At 40.9% G+C, this 18,542-nt stretch overlaps 1 protein-coding gene across 1 annotated transcript in view; it reads left to right on the forward strand.

The window, feature by feature from the left end:
* Positions 1 to 896: 896 nt before the first annotated feature.
* The window catches only part of LOC121926564 (src substrate protein p85-like), a gene marked incomplete at its 5' end in the record, with an annotated part of 31,801 nt that continues 14,155 nt past the window's right edge, over positions 897 to 18,542 (forward strand). Inside the window, 8 exons of the mRNA XM_042459633.1 lie at positions 897 to 1,025; positions 1,558 to 1,612; positions 4,321 to 4,431; positions 5,724 to 5,834; positions 6,734 to 6,844; positions 10,622 to 10,677; positions 13,446 to 13,515; positions 14,061 to 14,209. Of these exons, the coding sequence (XP_042315567.1) occupies positions 897 to 1,025; positions 1,558 to 1,612; positions 4,321 to 4,431; positions 5,724 to 5,834; positions 6,734 to 6,844; positions 10,622 to 10,677; positions 13,446 to 13,515; positions 14,061 to 14,209 (792 nt within the window). The remainder of the gene's footprint in view (positions 1,026 to 1,557; positions 1,613 to 4,320; positions 4,432 to 5,723; positions 5,835 to 6,733; positions 6,845 to 10,621; positions 10,678 to 13,445; positions 13,516 to 14,060; positions 14,210 to 18,542) is intronic.

Genomic DNA, 18,542 nt, shown 5'->3' on the forward strand with positions numbered 1-18,542 from the left:
ACTACTAGTGAAAGACACCAGTAAGAGTGAATTCACATGGGCAGGCAAAGAGTGGGAGACACCACCACACGAAATGATCAGCAAGGCTGTATGGTGGTTTTCTGGGGACTCTGAAAAGAGGTTTCATGCAACCCTCACCCCAACATGGTCCTAAAAGCTGTTGGTTGCCCATGTCTTTCCTGCACACTAATAATTGGACCGAAGGCCCCCCTGCTGGCCCCCCTTTTCCTTCACCACCCCCAGTGGGGACATACTGCCCACTTTGGGAATCACTGATTTAAAGGAACAGTTGATACTCCATGAAGCATTTGTTTGTGGTAATTTTATTAGCATCTTAAGTGTATTTTGATTTTGAAAATACTATGCAGAAAAGAGCAAAAGGAAGAGAAGTGTTCAAATATCTGGCACATTTTCATTATAGTAACACCTGGATTGAGTTAGTATCCCAGCCTAATTGTCCTACATGCCATTGTAAAGACACAGTAGGAGATTTCCTCCAGATACAAATGTGATCGATTAAATTTGTCTGGAGTACTTAGTGCCTTAATATGCAGCATTTATCTGTGCAGCTATGGTTGTTCCCAATAAGGATGGTGCCCACTGTGACATATCCAAACAGGCATTTCTTTTTGTGTGAGACTGATTGGAATGTTATTTCTTATGTGGTTTTTCTGTAGTTTTTGTAAGCATTGGGATTAAACATTTATTTAAACAATAATGGTCCAGTCAATTGTAGATTCCATCTTAGTTGGTCAAAAGGTTTAATTCAAGCTAGTTGGAGAATATGATACTAATAAAGGGGAGGATTTGTTCTGCTTTAAGTTTTAATCTACAGTCTACTTTCATTATAGCATTGAGATAAACATCCAACTGGTATATGGGTACAATAATAACGTTGTTTTTCTCTCTTTCAGTCAGCTGTCGGTCATGAATATCAGTCTAAGCTTTCCAAGCACTGTTCCCAAGTGGACTCAGTAAAAGGTTTTGGTGGAAAGTTTGGTGTGCAAGTTGATAGAGTTGACCAGGTAAGTGAACAAATTATCTTGCCTTTCCAGAATAAGCCTTCAGTTGCTGCCTCCTATGTTTGTGTACTGGTGAGGCCACTGCACATTCTGTAGCTGTGTGTAAATTATATGTCCAGTCACTCTTGTTCTCTCTATGTCTGGCTTGTCAATATTCAACTGGTCCTTTATTTCTCTTGTATGTTTTCACTTTTTCAAGATGATAAAGTGAAGTGTGAAAATGCTTAATCTGAGAGAACAGCATTAAACCCCACAACAGTGCATAGTTCAGTTAAAGAATATGTAGAACTGAATATACAGGACTGATCTCGTATGCTGCAAACTCAACCAAGAAGATGATCCTAGATATATGGAAGAACAAAAACAATTACTAGTAACTAAGATTTGATGGAAATTGTGAGATACAGAGTAACAATGTCTTTATCCAACGACTAAGTAACTTACTTTTTAAAGACCTTTTATGATTATATTCATCATTTAGAAAAACTTCTGTGATTTTATGCTTCTAATTCAAACTAATTATTCTTTTCTCCAGTCTGCTGTAGGATTTGAATATCAGGGGAAAACAGAGAAACATGCTTCTCAAAAAGGTAAATGAACTGAGAGGATTGCATGTGGATTCACTCTCAATATAACATATGTCAATTAAAAGCTCATAAATGATTTTAAGAGTGTTTTAGTAGCTGTAGTTTATTTCTTAATTCCAAATTTTTGGCCTAAATGGGATCGCCAGTTCCAGCATAAACTGAGCCTCTGTCATTAGGCAGATAGGTTTTAGAGTTCTTGTTAGCATCATAAAGCCTTGATAGACCAGCCATAAAGGCTGGCATCAGGGTAGGGTGAAGGCATGGCATCCCACCCCTGACTCTTTTCCCATGCCGGCATGACACCCCACGTCACACCACATGGCGGGTGGCATAATGGTGCTTCTCTGACTGTGCGTCCAGATGATGCTGTGCCAAAGGAGTGCCAAAAAGCCACAGCACCAGTGGCTATGGTGACCTTTCTGTGGCGCAAAAAGGAGCTGCTTTTTGCAGCTCCTTTTTGTGCTGCGGAAAGGCCAGATTGTAGCTGTGGCATGTAGTTGCTGCTGCCCCAATCTGGCACCAAAAGGGGCAGTTGCAGGCCACCCCTGGGGGGGGTGTCTGTTCAGCCCCATAGAGTTCTTGTTAGCATCTTGTTAGCAAATTAGCAGCTGTCCAGACCTTGTTTGATACGTTTTGCATTCGCTTTGCAGTTTGAAGGTGGGAAAAGATATGAAGATGTTAACAGACTGGAGGAGTGATTTGTTTTCTGTTGCTTACTTGTTCTCTTTGCTGTTAGGTGGGAGATGGCTCACATGTCTATGCTTGGGCTTTCTTTGTTTGCTTCTGAACTATATTACCCTTAGGAGCCCGACTTTCATGGGTTTCAAATTGAGATGGATGCAGCCCAGGCCAGGGGCTTCCCTTATATTTCAGGCATGAGGAATTTTATCACTGGCCAAGGAATGGTTTGGGTAGAATTTGTTTGTGGGCCCAATTCTTACCATTATCTAACTGGATAACTCATCAGCAAAAAGGTTGGAATGCTTCTCAGCTAGGAACCATCTGCTGCATCATTTACCACGAGTAGGGTTGCCATATCCCGGCTGCAACCGGGATTTTCCCGGTTTTGGCGGTACCGTCCCCCTCCTGTCATGGGTGCCGCTGAAGACCGGGACAACCCCGGTTGCAGCCGGGGCCTCGCTGCCCTCCTCCTCCACCGCGCATGGCCGCACAGAGGAGGCAGAGTGTCATGCCCAGCCTGGAGGACAGCTTGGAGGACTCAGAGGATGAGCTAGAGCCCCTGGGATCTGAACCTGTAATGGAGGAGCCAGAGCCCCTGGGGCTTGAACCTGTAATGGAGGAGCCAGAGGCTGGCCCTAGTTCTGCTGGAGCAGAGTCTGTGGCCCCTCCAGAGGTTCAGCAGTCAAGTTTGCCTGGTGCCGAGGCTGTGGACATGGAGGAGGATCTGGGCAGTGTGCCTACCTTCAAGGAGCGTCGAACAGAAAGAGAGGGCCTTCGAAGATCTCGGAGGCTTTATCAGAAACGTGTTCGTAATCAGACACAGCTGAAGGCCGGCTCCTTGCCTTCTTAAGCACCTGGAGCATGTGTGGTTCTTTGCCAGTGGATATCTGACTCTTTTAGAGGAAAGACTCTGTCTCTGGCTCCTTTGGCTTCTTGTCTTGACTACCCGGAAACCTTGACCTTGGACTGCTTTATCAACCTGCCTGTTACCCTGAACCTCGGACCGTCTGACAATTCTCTTGGTAATCCCTTTTGGTAGAACTACTGTGAATCTCCAGGACTGTGTAGCTTACACTGACTTTGCTGTGCTGGGAGGGGGTTTGTTTGTTGGAGAACTAGCTGCCTTATCAGCCCTTTGGCTGCTTTCCCGGACACAGAGGAAGAGGAAGGCAGCGAGGCTTGGGGCGGAGGAGGGGAAGGTGGAGGCGGCGCCACCCTCTACCCTCCTTCCTGGAGGCCGGCTGTGATCGCGGCCGGCCCCCGCTCTCCTTCCTGGCTTCTAAGGAGGCCTCTGTCTCCTCAGAGGCCAGGAAGGAGGGACACTTTTTTTTGTAGGAGACTTTTTATTAAATGGAGGACACCCCACGCCCCTTCCTGGCCTCTCCTTAGAGGCTGGGAAGGGGCGCGGGGTGTCCCCATTTTAAAAAGTCCTACATTTGAAAATGTTGTCCTACATTTGTCCCGGTTTGGTGGTCCTGACGTATGGCAACCCTAACCACGAGTAAAGATAATGCTATAGCAGTAATGTGTGTAAGGGTATGACACTGAAAGAACCCCTAGATAAGGCTGCAACTGCATCCAGTTCTGGAACAAGACACCTGAATCCAGATCCATTGAGTCAATAGGAACTTTGGTAAGCCACTGTTTGTGTAAGTTCTTTTTGATTTAGTGAGTCTACTACTGTCTTTGGCACTATCAGTTGGATTTAACCCCTACCAGTTTACACATTTTAATCACTCTTTCATATTTTGAAAGCATCATAGTTGAAATAAAACTGAATATTTTCAGATCTTTCACTTATTGATTGTAGAATATGGATGCTACAACTCTTTTAGTTAAGCATTATGAGTGTAAATAACAGGTGGTAGTAATTATCAATTGAGCCACAAACTAGAAAAAAAAAAGTACTTTTACTTGGCCTAGACATTGTTGTAGAAGATGCTACCATTTATCATTCTGTTTTGGATTTTTCTACTGGAAAGGTGGCAATTTCTGACACAATTCCGATTTTCTTGCTTCTCTATTTTCAGACTATTCAAGTGGATTTGGTGGGAAATATGGAGTACAGGCTGACAGGGTAGACAAGAGTGCAGTTGGATTTGATTACCATGGAAAAACAGAGAAGCATGAATCACAGAAAGGTTTGTTTTTGTGTTTGAAAAAAAAAAGTAACTTGTAATGTACTAGCAAATACCTTGTGTTACATTAGCAAATTTTGTAAAATACTCATCCTCACAAATTTAGGGAGACATTCACCTCATTTTTATATCACCCATTCATTTTTAAAGGATGAGGTAGTTCTCATGGTTTGCCTAAGTTTCTCCATCCAAGTTTCTTGGCATTAGAGATGGTGAGATTATCAAAGAAATTTTTGTAGAAAATCTTACCTGTAAATTCTGTAGAAGGTTGACTGGTGGTAATAAAGCAAGAAAAGGAGTCTGTTTAAACTTGTGTTTCAGTACAACACTAATAGGATCCAACATTTAGAATTGTATTTAGAACAGAACCGTTGAAATCAATGGAACTTGTTAGTCACAACTCACCTAAGTTCCATTGATTTCCATGTCTCTGGAAGTTTCCATTGCTAAATCCAGCATTAGGTAAAAATATTATAGGTTCACCTTAGCGTCACCATAAGTCAGAAACAACTTGAAAACGCACACAACAACAAATATAAGCAAAAGGTAGTAAGCATCACCTTTCCTTTTTGGGGATGCAGATTTTTAAACCTTTGCCTTATCAGCTTTAACCAGGGTTAATATCACATTGGTAATGAAGTCAACTGTAGTTAAATCTAGTCTGCTTTCCTACTTAAAACATATTTGGAGCTGGCTTGGTCAAAACATTCAGTTGTGGATAGTGGCATTTTACCTTCCTAAGGTTGTGACAAACCAATTTTTCTTCTTCTCTCCCATTGAGAACTAGATGCGAATTTTACACTCAAACCCTGGTCATCGAATTAAAAACCAAAATTCTTACTCATTGATCAAGAAATGCTCATAATTTCTTCTCTTTAAAAAGCTTTCAAAATCTTTGAATTATTATTATTATTATTATTTCTATCCCCCCTCTCTACAAAATGCAATCGGGGTGGATATTTCTTCTGTTTGTTGAATTTTGACTAATATTTTTTACATCACTACTCCCAACTGGTTAAGGGTGGTTTTATGTGTCTCATTAATTGACCTCTTGCAACTGAATGTTCATCTGCTTGCAATGAAAACATGGTTGACATTATATAAAGTAATATAAAAACTCTGTGGTGGCTCACGTGATAGCATTTTCTCACATGCAAGTCATCACATGATGTTTCAACCAGAATGGTGAACATGGATGTGAGAATTGATCCCCCCCAAGTAGCTATAAATAGAAACAGTTCAATGTCTCAGTCTTGTACTATTACATTTTTTTTCTTTTTTGCTCCCATCTCCAGATTATTCTAAAGGTTTTGGTGGTAAATATGGTGTGGACAAAGTGAAAGTGGACAAAAGTGCTGTTGGCTTTGAGTACCAAGGCAAAACTGAAAAGCATGAATCACAGAAAGGTTTTTATTATAATTTTATTCCATGCAATTATATGTAAGTGACCTCCTTCTTTAAACCTGATCTACTGAAATGATCAATTATTCTTTCATAAACTAGGGCCTTTGACGTGTAGAAATACAAACTATGTTTGAAAAAAATAACCTTCCTTTCCTCCTTTTCTCCACCTTCTGTGCATAATATATTTTAGTCTTTCTTTCATCCACTTTTTTGAGTGTCTCTTTCTTGTTTATTTTTACACATATATCCTAAATTCTCATTAAAAATGACCAGCCTGTCTAGCATCAGTAACACTCACATAAAATGGCTTGAGGGCCTGACGATAATGTAGAGCCCAATTAATGCAATCAGTCTTATGAATTGGCTTAGACTTAATAATAATGAGATCTCTGCAGTGCTTTAATTCATTTATAGGCTACATTTCTGGGCCAAGGAATAGGGTAGGAATTGCCAGAGATAAAAATCCTGAGTATGTTAATTCTTCAGAGTTCAGTGAGCACTTAAAACTGAAGTATTAATATGCTAATACTGTATCCATGGATTCTGCATCTACAGATTCAACCAACTACATTTCAAAAATATGTTCCCCTCCCCAAAAAAAACCCAAAGCAAATCTTGCTGTTTTATAAAAGGGATGCCATTTTACTTGAGCATCCATGGATTTTGGTATCCACGGGAGGACTTGGAGCCAAAACCCAAAAGATAACAAGGGACCACGATATTTCTCTCCCCCCCCCCCCCAGCCACACACACTCCCCTTTTGAACCCTGCTCCTACAACTAGTTGGTCTTTCAGTTCCTTTCCCCAAACCCAACAAACATATATATCATCTAAATTCTCTACTAACCTCCAAGACGAAAATTAGATTTCTGTAATGTTTTGTGAAATTTTCTGTGCATAGATTATACAAAGGGTTTTGGAGGAAAGTTTGGCGTACAGACGGACAGACAGGACAAATGTGCACTTGGCTGGGATCACCAGGAAAAAGTACAACTACATGAATCTCAGAAAGGTATGTTTCTGTTCTTAACTGGACATAATACAGCTTGGTTATAACTCCTGTGGGACAAAGGTAACCGCAATGTATAACATGCTGTGTTTACTTTAATTTTCTAAGGAGGATCATGTGATCTGGAGTTTGCCTTTTTGGTGGGTTAATAAAACTCTAATTATCTGGTTAATTTTAAAATAAGGAGCAGGAAGCCAAAACCTGATATAATGCAGTGATTTTTGTTCCTATAAAAATGGGTGGTATCTAAAGGAATACTTTAGATTCCCACAGAAGAAATATTCCTCATCTCAATTTCCCAGTGAAATTCTTCATCCCCCCCTCCTTTTGCCCCCAAGTTACCATTTGTCTGAGCCAAGAGCCCAAAAAGACCTGTCCCAAATGTAGAATGGGGGCTGTTCAAGGTATGGAGGAAACTGGGCAGGGGTAACTTCAGTGAACTGTGTTCTCTTGACTACTAAGAACTAATAATTTAACCCATTATTAGTCCTTTGTAATCTTGGTTGGCAATTACAGTGGATCCCCAAAACGGAGCAGCATTGGTTCACCTGTAGTCAGCGTGATTTTACTATGGTCTCCATTGCTGAAATAATTCCTGTGAATTAATTGTTTGTGTGAAAGATTCAAGTTGACAGATAGTACATATGTTTCATATATTGCTTAGAAATCTAAGTAGACATGATATGAATGAAAGTTTGAACTGTAACTGGTAGTATTCTTGCTGTTCATATTCTGTTGACTAGATGTGAGTAAAAACATACCATTTTAAACATATTGGAAACTTTTATAGTCTGGAACTTTGTGAAGTATTCTTCAGAATTTCATAGCTGAACTATATGTTCCAAAATATTACATGAGACTATACCACTTCCAAATATAATCATAGTATCATAGAATCGTAAAGTTGGAAGAGATCACAAGGGCCATCCAGTCCAACCCCCTGCCATGCAGGAACTCTCAATCAAAGCAATAATGGCATGGGGTGAAGTGACATCTTAATGTTTTCCCACATTTTTTTTAAAAAAATTCCCTGCTTGTGGAAAGCTAGTTTATCTAATATTTCTAATGCACTCTTTACTGATGTTGTGGCTTCAAATATACAAGAAATGTTTTTATGGTTTTTTCAGCCTATATTGTCATGTTCTGGAATAATTAATAATTAATAATTTGTTTTATTTATATACCGCTATTCCGAAGATCATAGCGGTGAACAAGTAAGCTAATTGTGGGTTTTTCAGGCTATGTGGCTGTGTTCTGGAAGAGTTTATTCCTGACATCTCACCTGCATCTGTGACTGTCATCTTCATTCTCTGTAGATGCCAGCCACAGATGTAGGGGAAACATCAGGAATAAACTCTTCCAGAACATCCACATAGCCTGAAAAACCCACAAAAAACTATGGTTGCTGGCCATAAAAGCCTTTGACTTCACATTATACAGGAAATTTTGGGCATCAGGAAACATAATAAATTGTGATGTCTCCTTACTGTAATGTGAAATAGTACAGTCTAAAAAGTGCTGTACTATATGATATTAATGTTTGTAAACTACTTAAAATAGTCTATTAACATCTATATGTAACAAGGTTGTGTGTTGTTTTTGTTCCTCCCTACCTAGAGCTCTTTATTGCTGCTGTTAAAAGAGTTTGTGTTTTGGATCATATATATTGTATCTAAATGTGTTCCTCTTTTCCTTCCCTTCCTTCTCTCCTCTGGTTCTCTTTCCCTATTGTATCCCTTGGATTTCTCAGACTATAAAAGTGGTTTCGGAGGGAAATTCGGTGTTCAAACAGAGAGGCAGGACCCATCAGCTGTGGGGTTTGACTACAAGGAGAAACTAGCGAAGCACGAGTCACAACAAGGCAGTGTTTCCCATTGTAACTCTTACCCAGTGCTGCCACTTCTAACACAGACTTAAGTTGCTCACTTGGAAAGGCTTGCATGTGCCACAGAGAATTATTCAGGGTGACATTTCTTTCATTGAATCATAGCGTGTCATCAGTGTAACGTTTAAGTAAATTTGAATAATTAAACCAGTGGCAAACACTCTTTAAGCCAGTGATTCAGCCATTGTCAAGTGAGCATATGTTGATATTGAAAATGTGTTCCACAGTACATCTGGAATGCCCCATATCTTGCCCAGCATTGGTTCTGGCCTACTGAGCCTGACATCTGTCAGAACTTGGCCAGTGCTTATGGCACCCATGTTTTAGCAATTGAGCTTTGGATATTCCTCTGCTGAAAAGGAATCAGCACTTTAACCCATCATGGTCAAGGTCAGGTCACCACTTAAAAATGAACTTTAACCATGTTCCAGTCAGATGAAAAAGCTTTCACTGAATGTCTAATCTGATATTTTCTGACCCCATGAAACATCCAGTGTATTGCAGAATTTAAAAATGCTCAGTGTCCACAGGAGTGTTTGTGAGTTTACAATGAGGGTTATTTTACAATACCCACACTTCTAGAAACAGGAAATGCAGATTTACATGAGGCAGATTTGTTTTGAGTAGCTGACAGACTTTCTTTCTTTTTGCCAAAACCAACACAAGTGCAATAGATTTGTTGGGGCAATTTTTGTCTCAGCCCTTTTTTGTCTTTTTTTAAAAAATTCTGTTGTTCAGTTGGTGGCTGAAATTCAGACATGTTATTTTCTGGTGACAAACTCATACAATGTCAACCTGATAGATCTAGTTCTGTGTAAATTATATTACAAAACATGCATATAGGGGATTGAAGTGTCTCTTCTGGCCCAGATGAAGGATACATGCAGTTGTTTGAAAAATGATAAGAGCATCATTATGAGAACTAGCTTAGTCTTGATTCCCTAGAGGGAATGTCCTTTTCCTTCCTTTTCCTAAAATTCATGTAGGCTTGTAAGATATAATAAATTGATATATTAAATATAATAAATAGGCTAATAAAGCCTATTCAGTTCTCTCAACAAAGAGTGTATCCTGCTTTAGCAGTTAAGAAGTTTGAGATTCTTTTTAGGGATTACGTATTCAGCCAGTATGAAATAATGTGGAATAAAAGCTGTGTTAGAATTTTAGATGTAGATGATTTGATTCATCTGGAGACACACATATCTCTATTACACAGTCTCTCTTTACACAGAATATCCCTGTAGATCAGGGTAATCATGAGGACAAAGGAAAACATAAGAGAGGTTAAAAATTATGTTACTCCTTGTTTCCCTACAGTCTGTCTGTCTGAAATGTTTCTGTCTTGCCTTTAATTACACTATGGCAATAGGGCACTGTATCTGTGGCAATGTGCCCAATATTTTTCTGTCTATATGGTACAGTACTTACTTTTTAAAATTATAAATGCCAGAAATGACCTGACATTTAAGTATGGCTAAGAGTTCCAATTTACAGAGCCTCTAAAACTGTTTGATAGAGTAATCCAAGGCTGTGCTGTAGAAGTGGTGTGGTCAAGATTGTGTTATGAGGGCGGGATGAAGTTTGAGGGCGGACACCTTTTTCTTTGCTTGGCTCCTGCCAACAATCATTCAGTTTCATTTCAGCCAATGAACATGGAAGCATGCATCTGTTATCCTGTACACATGCTGATGCTTCTACTAAAGACTCAAAATCTATATCCTCCTTTTTGCATCTACTTATTTTGGACTTTTTGCTTGGCTGCTGTCATTGACAACTCCGTGCATGCAGTTCTTTGTAATAGTCCTCCATATTTGGTTTTTTTAATAAAAAAAAAAGAACAGAACAGATAATAGGTAGAATTACCTACAGTGGTCTTTCTCTCTCTCTCTTTTTAGACTACTCTAAAGGATTTGGTGGAAAATATGGTGTGCAGAAAGATCGAATGGATAAGGTATGGCCATCATTTGGATCTTGTTTATGTGTTTAAAACTTGTCCCTAAATTAAAGATTGTTTTTTTCCGGACAAGCATTCTCTGAAGATGCCAGCCACAGATGCTGGCGAAATGTCAGGAAGAAAGTCTTATAGAACATGGCCACATAGCCCGAAAAACCCACAAAAAATTAAAGATTGTTCTTTTAGAATGCTTGATTTTCTGTGATGCCTTTCTTTACAATTCATTTCTTAGCTAAAAATGCAAATTAATAAACAAATAATTAAAGGTCCAAATCAAACTGTTAATCCCAACTACAATAGACTCAATGAACCAGTGGGAATTTAGTGAATTAAAACTGATGTAAATTTCATTGATCCAGTGGATTTACTATTGTTGAAACTTCCAATGGGATTTAGGCTACAATGTTTTGTTGAACAATAAATTGTGAAAAATAATTAATGTAAGTGATCAGTCCTGGGGTGAGGAATAAAGCAGAGAAACAATTCCACATGTGTTTGCGTATGGCAGGGACAGGAGAATATGCATGGCTTTCTAAGCCTGGCAGGGGAAAAACTCTTAGAGTGAATTAACGCCAACCTCCAGTTTCAAGCTGGAATTGCTGAGATCTGATCAAGCCCCTTCTGGAAGAACAGAAGCTTTGGATCCATCCAGCAGATCCAAGGTTGACAGTGTCTTGCCTCTCTTTCAGGATCCAGTTCTGCTGGCACCTCAATTAATCTACAAGTATGTGCATTTTGCACAAAACACAACATATAAACACAGAATGATACAGACAGAAAAAGAGAGAGACCAAAATAATGAACAAAATTCACACAGACACATGCCTACATTTTGTGTAGAGCACATGAATAGGATTCACTTTCAGAATTGTGACTAGCTATTTAGTGGTCAGAGAACACTTAAATAAAAATTCCAAATATACCCACAAGCCTAAAAAGTTTCAAATTATGGTAGTAATCAGTAATTTGTGAATGTTAAGATGTGCCTGAACAAGAGAATATTTCCTTTTGCTGCCTCATGCCATTAGGTACTGATAAATTTGGTCAGCAGGCCTTTGGAATTAAAATGGCTTGTTTTTGTTTGCTTGTTTTTGGTGTGTGAAAGCATGACAGTTTGTTTTCATTATTCGGTGGAAATGTACCAGTATGTTTCTTTTATAAAGGCTTTTTATTATATTATAATAGTTATATCATTATACAGTGCACCCTTGGCTTACGCGGGGGATCCGTTCCACCCCCCAATGTAAGCCAAATATCACGTATGCTCAAGCCCCATTCAAGTGAATGGGGCTCGTGCACTTGGTGGTTTGGTGGCACGGTGGTGTCCGCGTGCCGTGGGCAAGCGCCCCAATCATTTGAATGGGATGTGCCGCCTCTTGCACCCTGCGTGGCTCTACACAGCTTTGCACATAAGCTCACAGCCGCATATAGCGCACCTGCGTATAATGTGGGCGCACTGTAATTACATTGAGTTTGAACAATGATTGTGATATGGTATACATTATTATAATCATACAACCCACGTATCCATTGGCTTGCAATCTTTGGATTTGAACATCTACGGATGGCAAGCCTGCATTGTCCCCAATGGCGGCATGGCTGGCCATGCAGCCATGCCGCCATTGGGGACAATAGGACCGAAGTTTCCCCCTTCCTTCCTTCCTTCCTTGTTCCCTCCTTGAAAGCTTCTGCCTTGGCTTGGCTCTAGGGGCAGAGACTGGAGCCCCATCAGCTGGAGCTGGGGCTTGAGTCTTGGAGGCCCCTGTTCAGAGGGCCAGCACCCAGGATGGGGCCTCCAGGCTCTGTGAACCAAGCCCTTGACCCTGCAATGGCTCCTTCTGGCTTGGCTTTAGGGGGCGGAGCTCCATTGGCTGGAGGGAGCCATTGCTGGGGCTTGTCACGGAGCCCGGAGGCCCTGTCCTGTTTGCTGGGCCTGGAGGTGGAGGGCTCCGAGACTCAAGCCCCAACTCCAGCTCGTTCCAGCTGACTTTGATCCAGCTTCTGTCCCCGGAACCAAGTCGGAGGAAGGGGGGGAGAGAGGAAGGATGGGCATATGGAAGGAAAAAAGGAAGTTAGGAAGAGGGAGGGGAGAGAGGAAACAGGGAAAGAAAGGAGGGAAGTAAGTAAGGGAGGCAGGACTTTGGTCTCATCATACCTAATGATGGCGCATGCTGCCATTGGGGAAAATGAGACTTGAGCATCTGTGGATTTTGGTATCCACAAAGGGGATCCAGAACTGATCCCCTATAGATACCAAGGGCCCACTGTAACACTAATAATTTCTTCTATTATAATAGTAAAAATATTACAGATACATCTGAGGAAATAGATTTAAATCTATGTAAGCTCATGCTGCCAACTTCTTTCTTTCAGTTAGTCTCAAAGGTGCTACAAGATCTCTCTTCATACTGATTTTACAAACTAACATGGCTATATCTTTGAGTAATAATACTCTTAGATATTGTTGTTATATGTCAAACACCCCCCTGTATCAAAGCTGCCACATGTTTGACAACACTTTGTTTTTATCTTGGTATCTCCCAGTTTGTTAAACAGGCTGCATGGGTGACTTGTGAGAAGATCCAGCTTGGTTAATTGTGCCTTTCAATGATATGACTGATAAATAAATGAGATTAATTTGAGTATAATTTGTCTGTTTGTGTTTCTCATAGCTCAGTTGAACATGAAAATAAATAAGTACACCTAAATCAATAATATAAATGTGTGCTATACATGAACTTGACCCCATTTGTCCCTTATGATAGAATGCTTCAAGTTTTGAAGATATTGAGAAATTGTCTTCAACGTACCAGAAGACTAAGCCAGTGGAAGCTGGTGAGATTCTATTTCAAAATGTGGTTTTTAGTGTTTTTGGATTATTCAGTTTGTTTTTGGATTGTTCATTTTACTATGGTACCTTAAAGATCACCAGTCTTTTACTATTCCACTGGCGCACTGTGCTGGATCTTCTTGGTGTCTTTAGCTTTTTATGGCTTTAATAGTGAAAGAGAAATCAGATAGACCATCTAATGTAATTGCTTTGTACCTGCAACCTCTAAAAGAGCGAACCATCGTTTAGATGGAATATTTCAATTTATCCTTAGTCATATCACTGGGGCTGCTCCAGAATTCCTAATTTTAAACCAGTAATTGAATTTGAACTTCCAGTAGGTGCTAATGTCTGTACCGACTGTTTCTGGTAGAAAGCTGAACAGCTCATGCTCCTTAGAGAATTACATTATCTTTTATGAGGATAAAGATTTTGCTTGCTTTGAATGTCAATTTGTCAGTTAACCCGAGAACTGTGTGTTGTGGAGATTTATGTAAGAAAATGGCCTGCAAAACATCACATTGATACTCAATATTTTTTGATACTGCAGCGAATACCAAAACAAGCAACATCAGAGCTAACTTTGAAAATCTAGCTAAGGACAAAGAGCTGGAGGACAGAAGGAAGGCAGAAGTTGAAAGAGCGCAGAGAATGGCCAAGGACAAACAAGAACAAGAGGAAGCTAGGAGGACGCTGGAAGTTGGTGAAATTTCATCTTCTTGCCTCTCCCCTTTCCTATTTTTTTGTGGGGTGGTGGTTGAACTGTGGTGACTGTGAATAGGGTGAAATACTTGATATACCAAAAATGGCCTGTCTGTTGAAGAGTTTTGACAGTTTTCTTACTTGTACTCTACCTGATTTTAGATTTATTGCTTATTAAGCAGTAATTATTCTGAGACTGAAAAGTGGGGGTGGGGAAGGACTAGATAGTAGTAATACTGTTAGAATATTTCAGATAATAATATTACTATAATACTTGTACATTGGTGAGTCAGTAAAGAAATATAATTTAAAATGTAAGGTTTTGGCAGCCTGCTTCAGTGGGGAGTGAACAAAGGGGACCAGATGGTCTGGGTGTTACCCAAACCTGAAAAGACATTTTACTAATGAGATTGATTTGAGACAAGGTCATTGGGTAGAGTGAGTTCAGCTCTATTTCTTGGGAAGCTAATATGTCTGCTAAAGAGGTTAAACTGTAGGACTGATGTAATGAACTGTCTTTCTCCTATGTAGTATCTTAAATTGGAACAAACTAAAACAGCAAAACTCACCATCTTAGACGGCTGTAACGAACTGATTTTTTAAAAAATCAGTGATGGATTGAATGTTCTGATTTACTGAATATCTGCAAATCAGGTCCAAGTCTTACTAGAATTTGGCAGAGATTCTGACAGGTTTTCACTACCTCTGAATTGAATCACGTCTTGCTGTATATGTGCAAAAATCTGTTACATGACCGAAATCTATTACATCTCTATTACATTACATTATTTTTCATTTATTTATTTGTTTATTAGATGGATACCCACCTTTGTCCCTCTAAATGGCACTCAAGGTAGTGAAGAATAATGTCAAATAAAACAGATGCAATTAAACCAGATAATAAATTAATTAAACTACTGGTATCTGTGAGATAGCTATTAGTGTTTGGCCTCTGCAGCTGAGCCATTGTGAATTTCATATTGTGGCTGTTCCAAGCCCAAAACGATTTTGTATTTAATTTTGGACATTTGGCCTAATCCAAATTGGGAAATCAGTTTTTTAGCTCCAAGGTGTTCTGACTTTTCTAAATCATCCTCTCCCAATGTTATCCTAATACCAACTGTGATAGATGAAACTTTAAAGTATAATTTTAGCTAAGAACTAAATTATACAGTTTATTGGATGGCCTTTATAAAGCTCACCTGTTTCTGTACAAATGTGTTACAGCCAACACCAGTTAACAAAGCCATCCAAGATGATCAGATACTCTAATTACTTGGTTAAGTTCTCTTACTTCAACAGTTATCCTTATACATAATCCTTATTAACTAAAAAGAACAAGCTGTCTCTCACCACCTGCCACTCCTCCAACTTCTGAGTCATGGGTGATTCACTCCATTTTGAACTGTATGCCAAGTTTCTGATGTGTAACAGAGATAACTATATCATTGATTCGGATGGGGGGGGGTAATCTGCTTCTCCTCTTTTGCTACTGTTTCCTAGGATAGTTGTTTTTACTGACATTTCCTCTGCAGTTCGTGTTTGTATTTGCCCATGGCTTGAGCTCTGACCATTAGAGTTTTGGTTCATACATGGCTCATTCTCGTTCATCTTCTGAAATGGCTTTGTACTCTCTTCCTAGGCCTTAGCTGGTGTTGCACTTGTAGGCTGTATCTGAAGGGCCAGATAGTTTTGTATTGCCAATGACAACTGTTCTTACAGAAACTTATATTGAAGTCTTGTACGCAGTTCAAGCAACTTAGGGTACTGACAATAAAGGGCTGCTTTTCCAGTATTGTAAGTGCTACACAGAAACAAGATAGCTCTGCTGGAAATCCATAGCCGTTGGCATGAGCGGTGCAGCTCTGTGAATACTTAACTCAAAAGCAACTCTGCCTTGAGAAATAGATAGTGGGTATGTGTTATACACTATTGGAGGAAATTGGACGTCGTAGTCTGAGGACATTGCAGTGTTGCTTAACCCGGACAGACAAGCAATGTTCATACAATATTCCCATGTGCTTTGAAAATATATATATTTTGGTAGGGAATACCAAAGTGACAGAACTCACAGAAATTCATAGAATTGAATGATTCAGACATACCAGCAAAACCACAGTTGGCAACGGTCATTGGATCTGAGCCCTAAACTCACACATATGTTCTTCTCCTTGATGTTTCTGATTCTCTCCTCAATTTCCTGGTCTTCCTGGGTTAACAAACCTGAATGAGAGATGTGCTTTAACTTCTATGGTGCAGACTTGGTTGTTCTTCTATCTATCAGAAACTTCTACTTCCTAAGATGGTGCTTCCTGTTCTCAAGGAACCATTTAAACTGCATACTAGCCATGAAGGTGATAGATGAAAGGTTAAGTCCTATACCTTTTTCACTCTAGATGACTTGTGTAAAATTCTGACGTAGGATTTTGGAGTTGCAGAATGATTCAAGAGTTTCTTTTTTTTTTCTCCCCCACCCCTGCTTTTTTTTTAATTGAAGCTTACAAGATTTCCCTTTTTTTACTACATCTCCCAGAATCCTCCATGTAAAATCCTTTGGTCATATTAATTGGGGATAATAGAGATTTTAATCCAAAATATAATAATGTTTCCAATCTCAGGCAGCCAAAATGCAGAGTAAGTCCTTTGTGAAAATCAGAGCCAAATGGAATGGATGTACTACTTCTTAAAAATAATAATTTGTTTTGGAATGCATCAATGTCTCTTTAGTGCATTCCATTCATAAAAAAATAACTTGGCTCTAGTCTTCCTTGAAACTGGTGTTCCTGAAAAATGTGATTAACAGTAAGAAAGAGAAAAGTAAAATAGTAATTTAATGCTTATTTCAATATTATTTTCTCTAAATCTCCCACTACCAGTATGTCTTTAGTCATAATCTGATTTAATCTGGGGAAAATTACAGGCAGCATCACCCAGCAGAGGTCTGCCTAGTACCACTCACTCTCTTAAGACATTTATCTGAAAAAAAATTGCTTGTGAGTTGTAGACATATGCACTTGTGAAACAAAATGCATCAGTACTCAGGCTTGCAACCTCCACACTTGGGAATTATTAGTATTTCAGACCACATCCGGGAGGTCTGAAAATGGAAATCACATCCTCTGCCAGCTCTGTAGTTAGGGTTGCCATAGCTGAGGACCTCCAAACGGGACAAATGTAGGACAAGGTTTAAAATGGTCCTACATTTTTAAACTTGTCCTCCTTCTCCTTCCGGCTTGGGAGAAGCCTCGCGCTCCCAGGCCGGGAAGGAGTGTGGGGCCGCCTGTCATCGCGGCAATGCCGCGATAACAAGGTGGCCTCCTCGGCCTCGCGGAGGCCTTGGAGTACCCTGTGGCCAGAGCTCCGACCACGGAATCTTCCAAGGCCTCCCTGGGGCTTGGGAGACGATGTCTCCCAGGCAGCAGGGAACTGGGAAGGACTCCGCAACGCAGACCTGTCCAAGGCCTCCGGGAGCTTGGGAGACGATGTCTCCCAGGCAGCAGGGAAGCTGGGAAGGGGGGAGCAGGGTCCCCACGATCGCGGGCGGATCCCACTCCCTTTCCCGGGCCTCCATAGAGGCCGGGAGCAGGGAGCAGGACGTCCGCGATCGCGGCGATGCGGGCCCCCCACTCCCTTTCCCGGCCTCTTGTGGAGGCTTGGGCCTCCATAGAGGCCGGGAAGCAGGGAGCAGAGCCAGGCCGCCTCCCTCGCCGGCGGAGGAGGTGACAAGGCAGCGGAAAAGGGCCTCGCCAAGGTGAGAGGCCGCTTCCCTCGCCAGTGGAGGAGGCCAAGCAGGGAACGGAGGCGAGGCTCCTTTCCCTGCCTGGCGTCCGTTGCGTGGGGGTGGATGTCCCGGGGACGGGGCCAAACCAGGGCGGGACTGTGCGGACCCGCCCCAAACCGGGAAAGTCCCGCCCCCAGGTCGGATATGGCAACCCTATCTGTAGTACATCTTAGAATCATAGAGTTGGAAGAGACCGCACAGGCCATCCAGTCCAATCCCCTGCCATGCAGGAAATCCAAATCAAAGTATTCCCTACAGATGGCCATCCAGCCTCTGTTTAAAGACCTCCAAGGAAGGAGACTATCACCCTCTGAGGGAGTGCGTTCCACTGTCGAACAGCCCTTACTGTCAGGAAGTTCCTCCCAATGTTGAGGTGGGATCTCTTTTCCTGTAGCTTGCATCCATTGTTCCGGATTCTGTTCTCTGGAGCAGCAGAAAATAAGCTTGCTCCCTCCCCAACATGACATCCCTTCAAATATTTAAACAGGGCTATCATATCACCTCTTAACCTTCTTTTCTCCAGGCTAAGCATCCCCACCTCCCTAAGTC

This window comes from Sceloporus undulatus, chromosome 1 (genome assembly GCF_019175285.1).
Source record: "Sceloporus undulatus isolate JIND9_A2432 ecotype Alabama chromosome 1, SceUnd_v1.1, whole genome shotgun sequence".
In the NCBI taxonomy this organism is placed as follows: Eukaryota; Metazoa; Chordata; class Lepidosauria; order Squamata; family Phrynosomatidae; genus Sceloporus; species Sceloporus undulatus.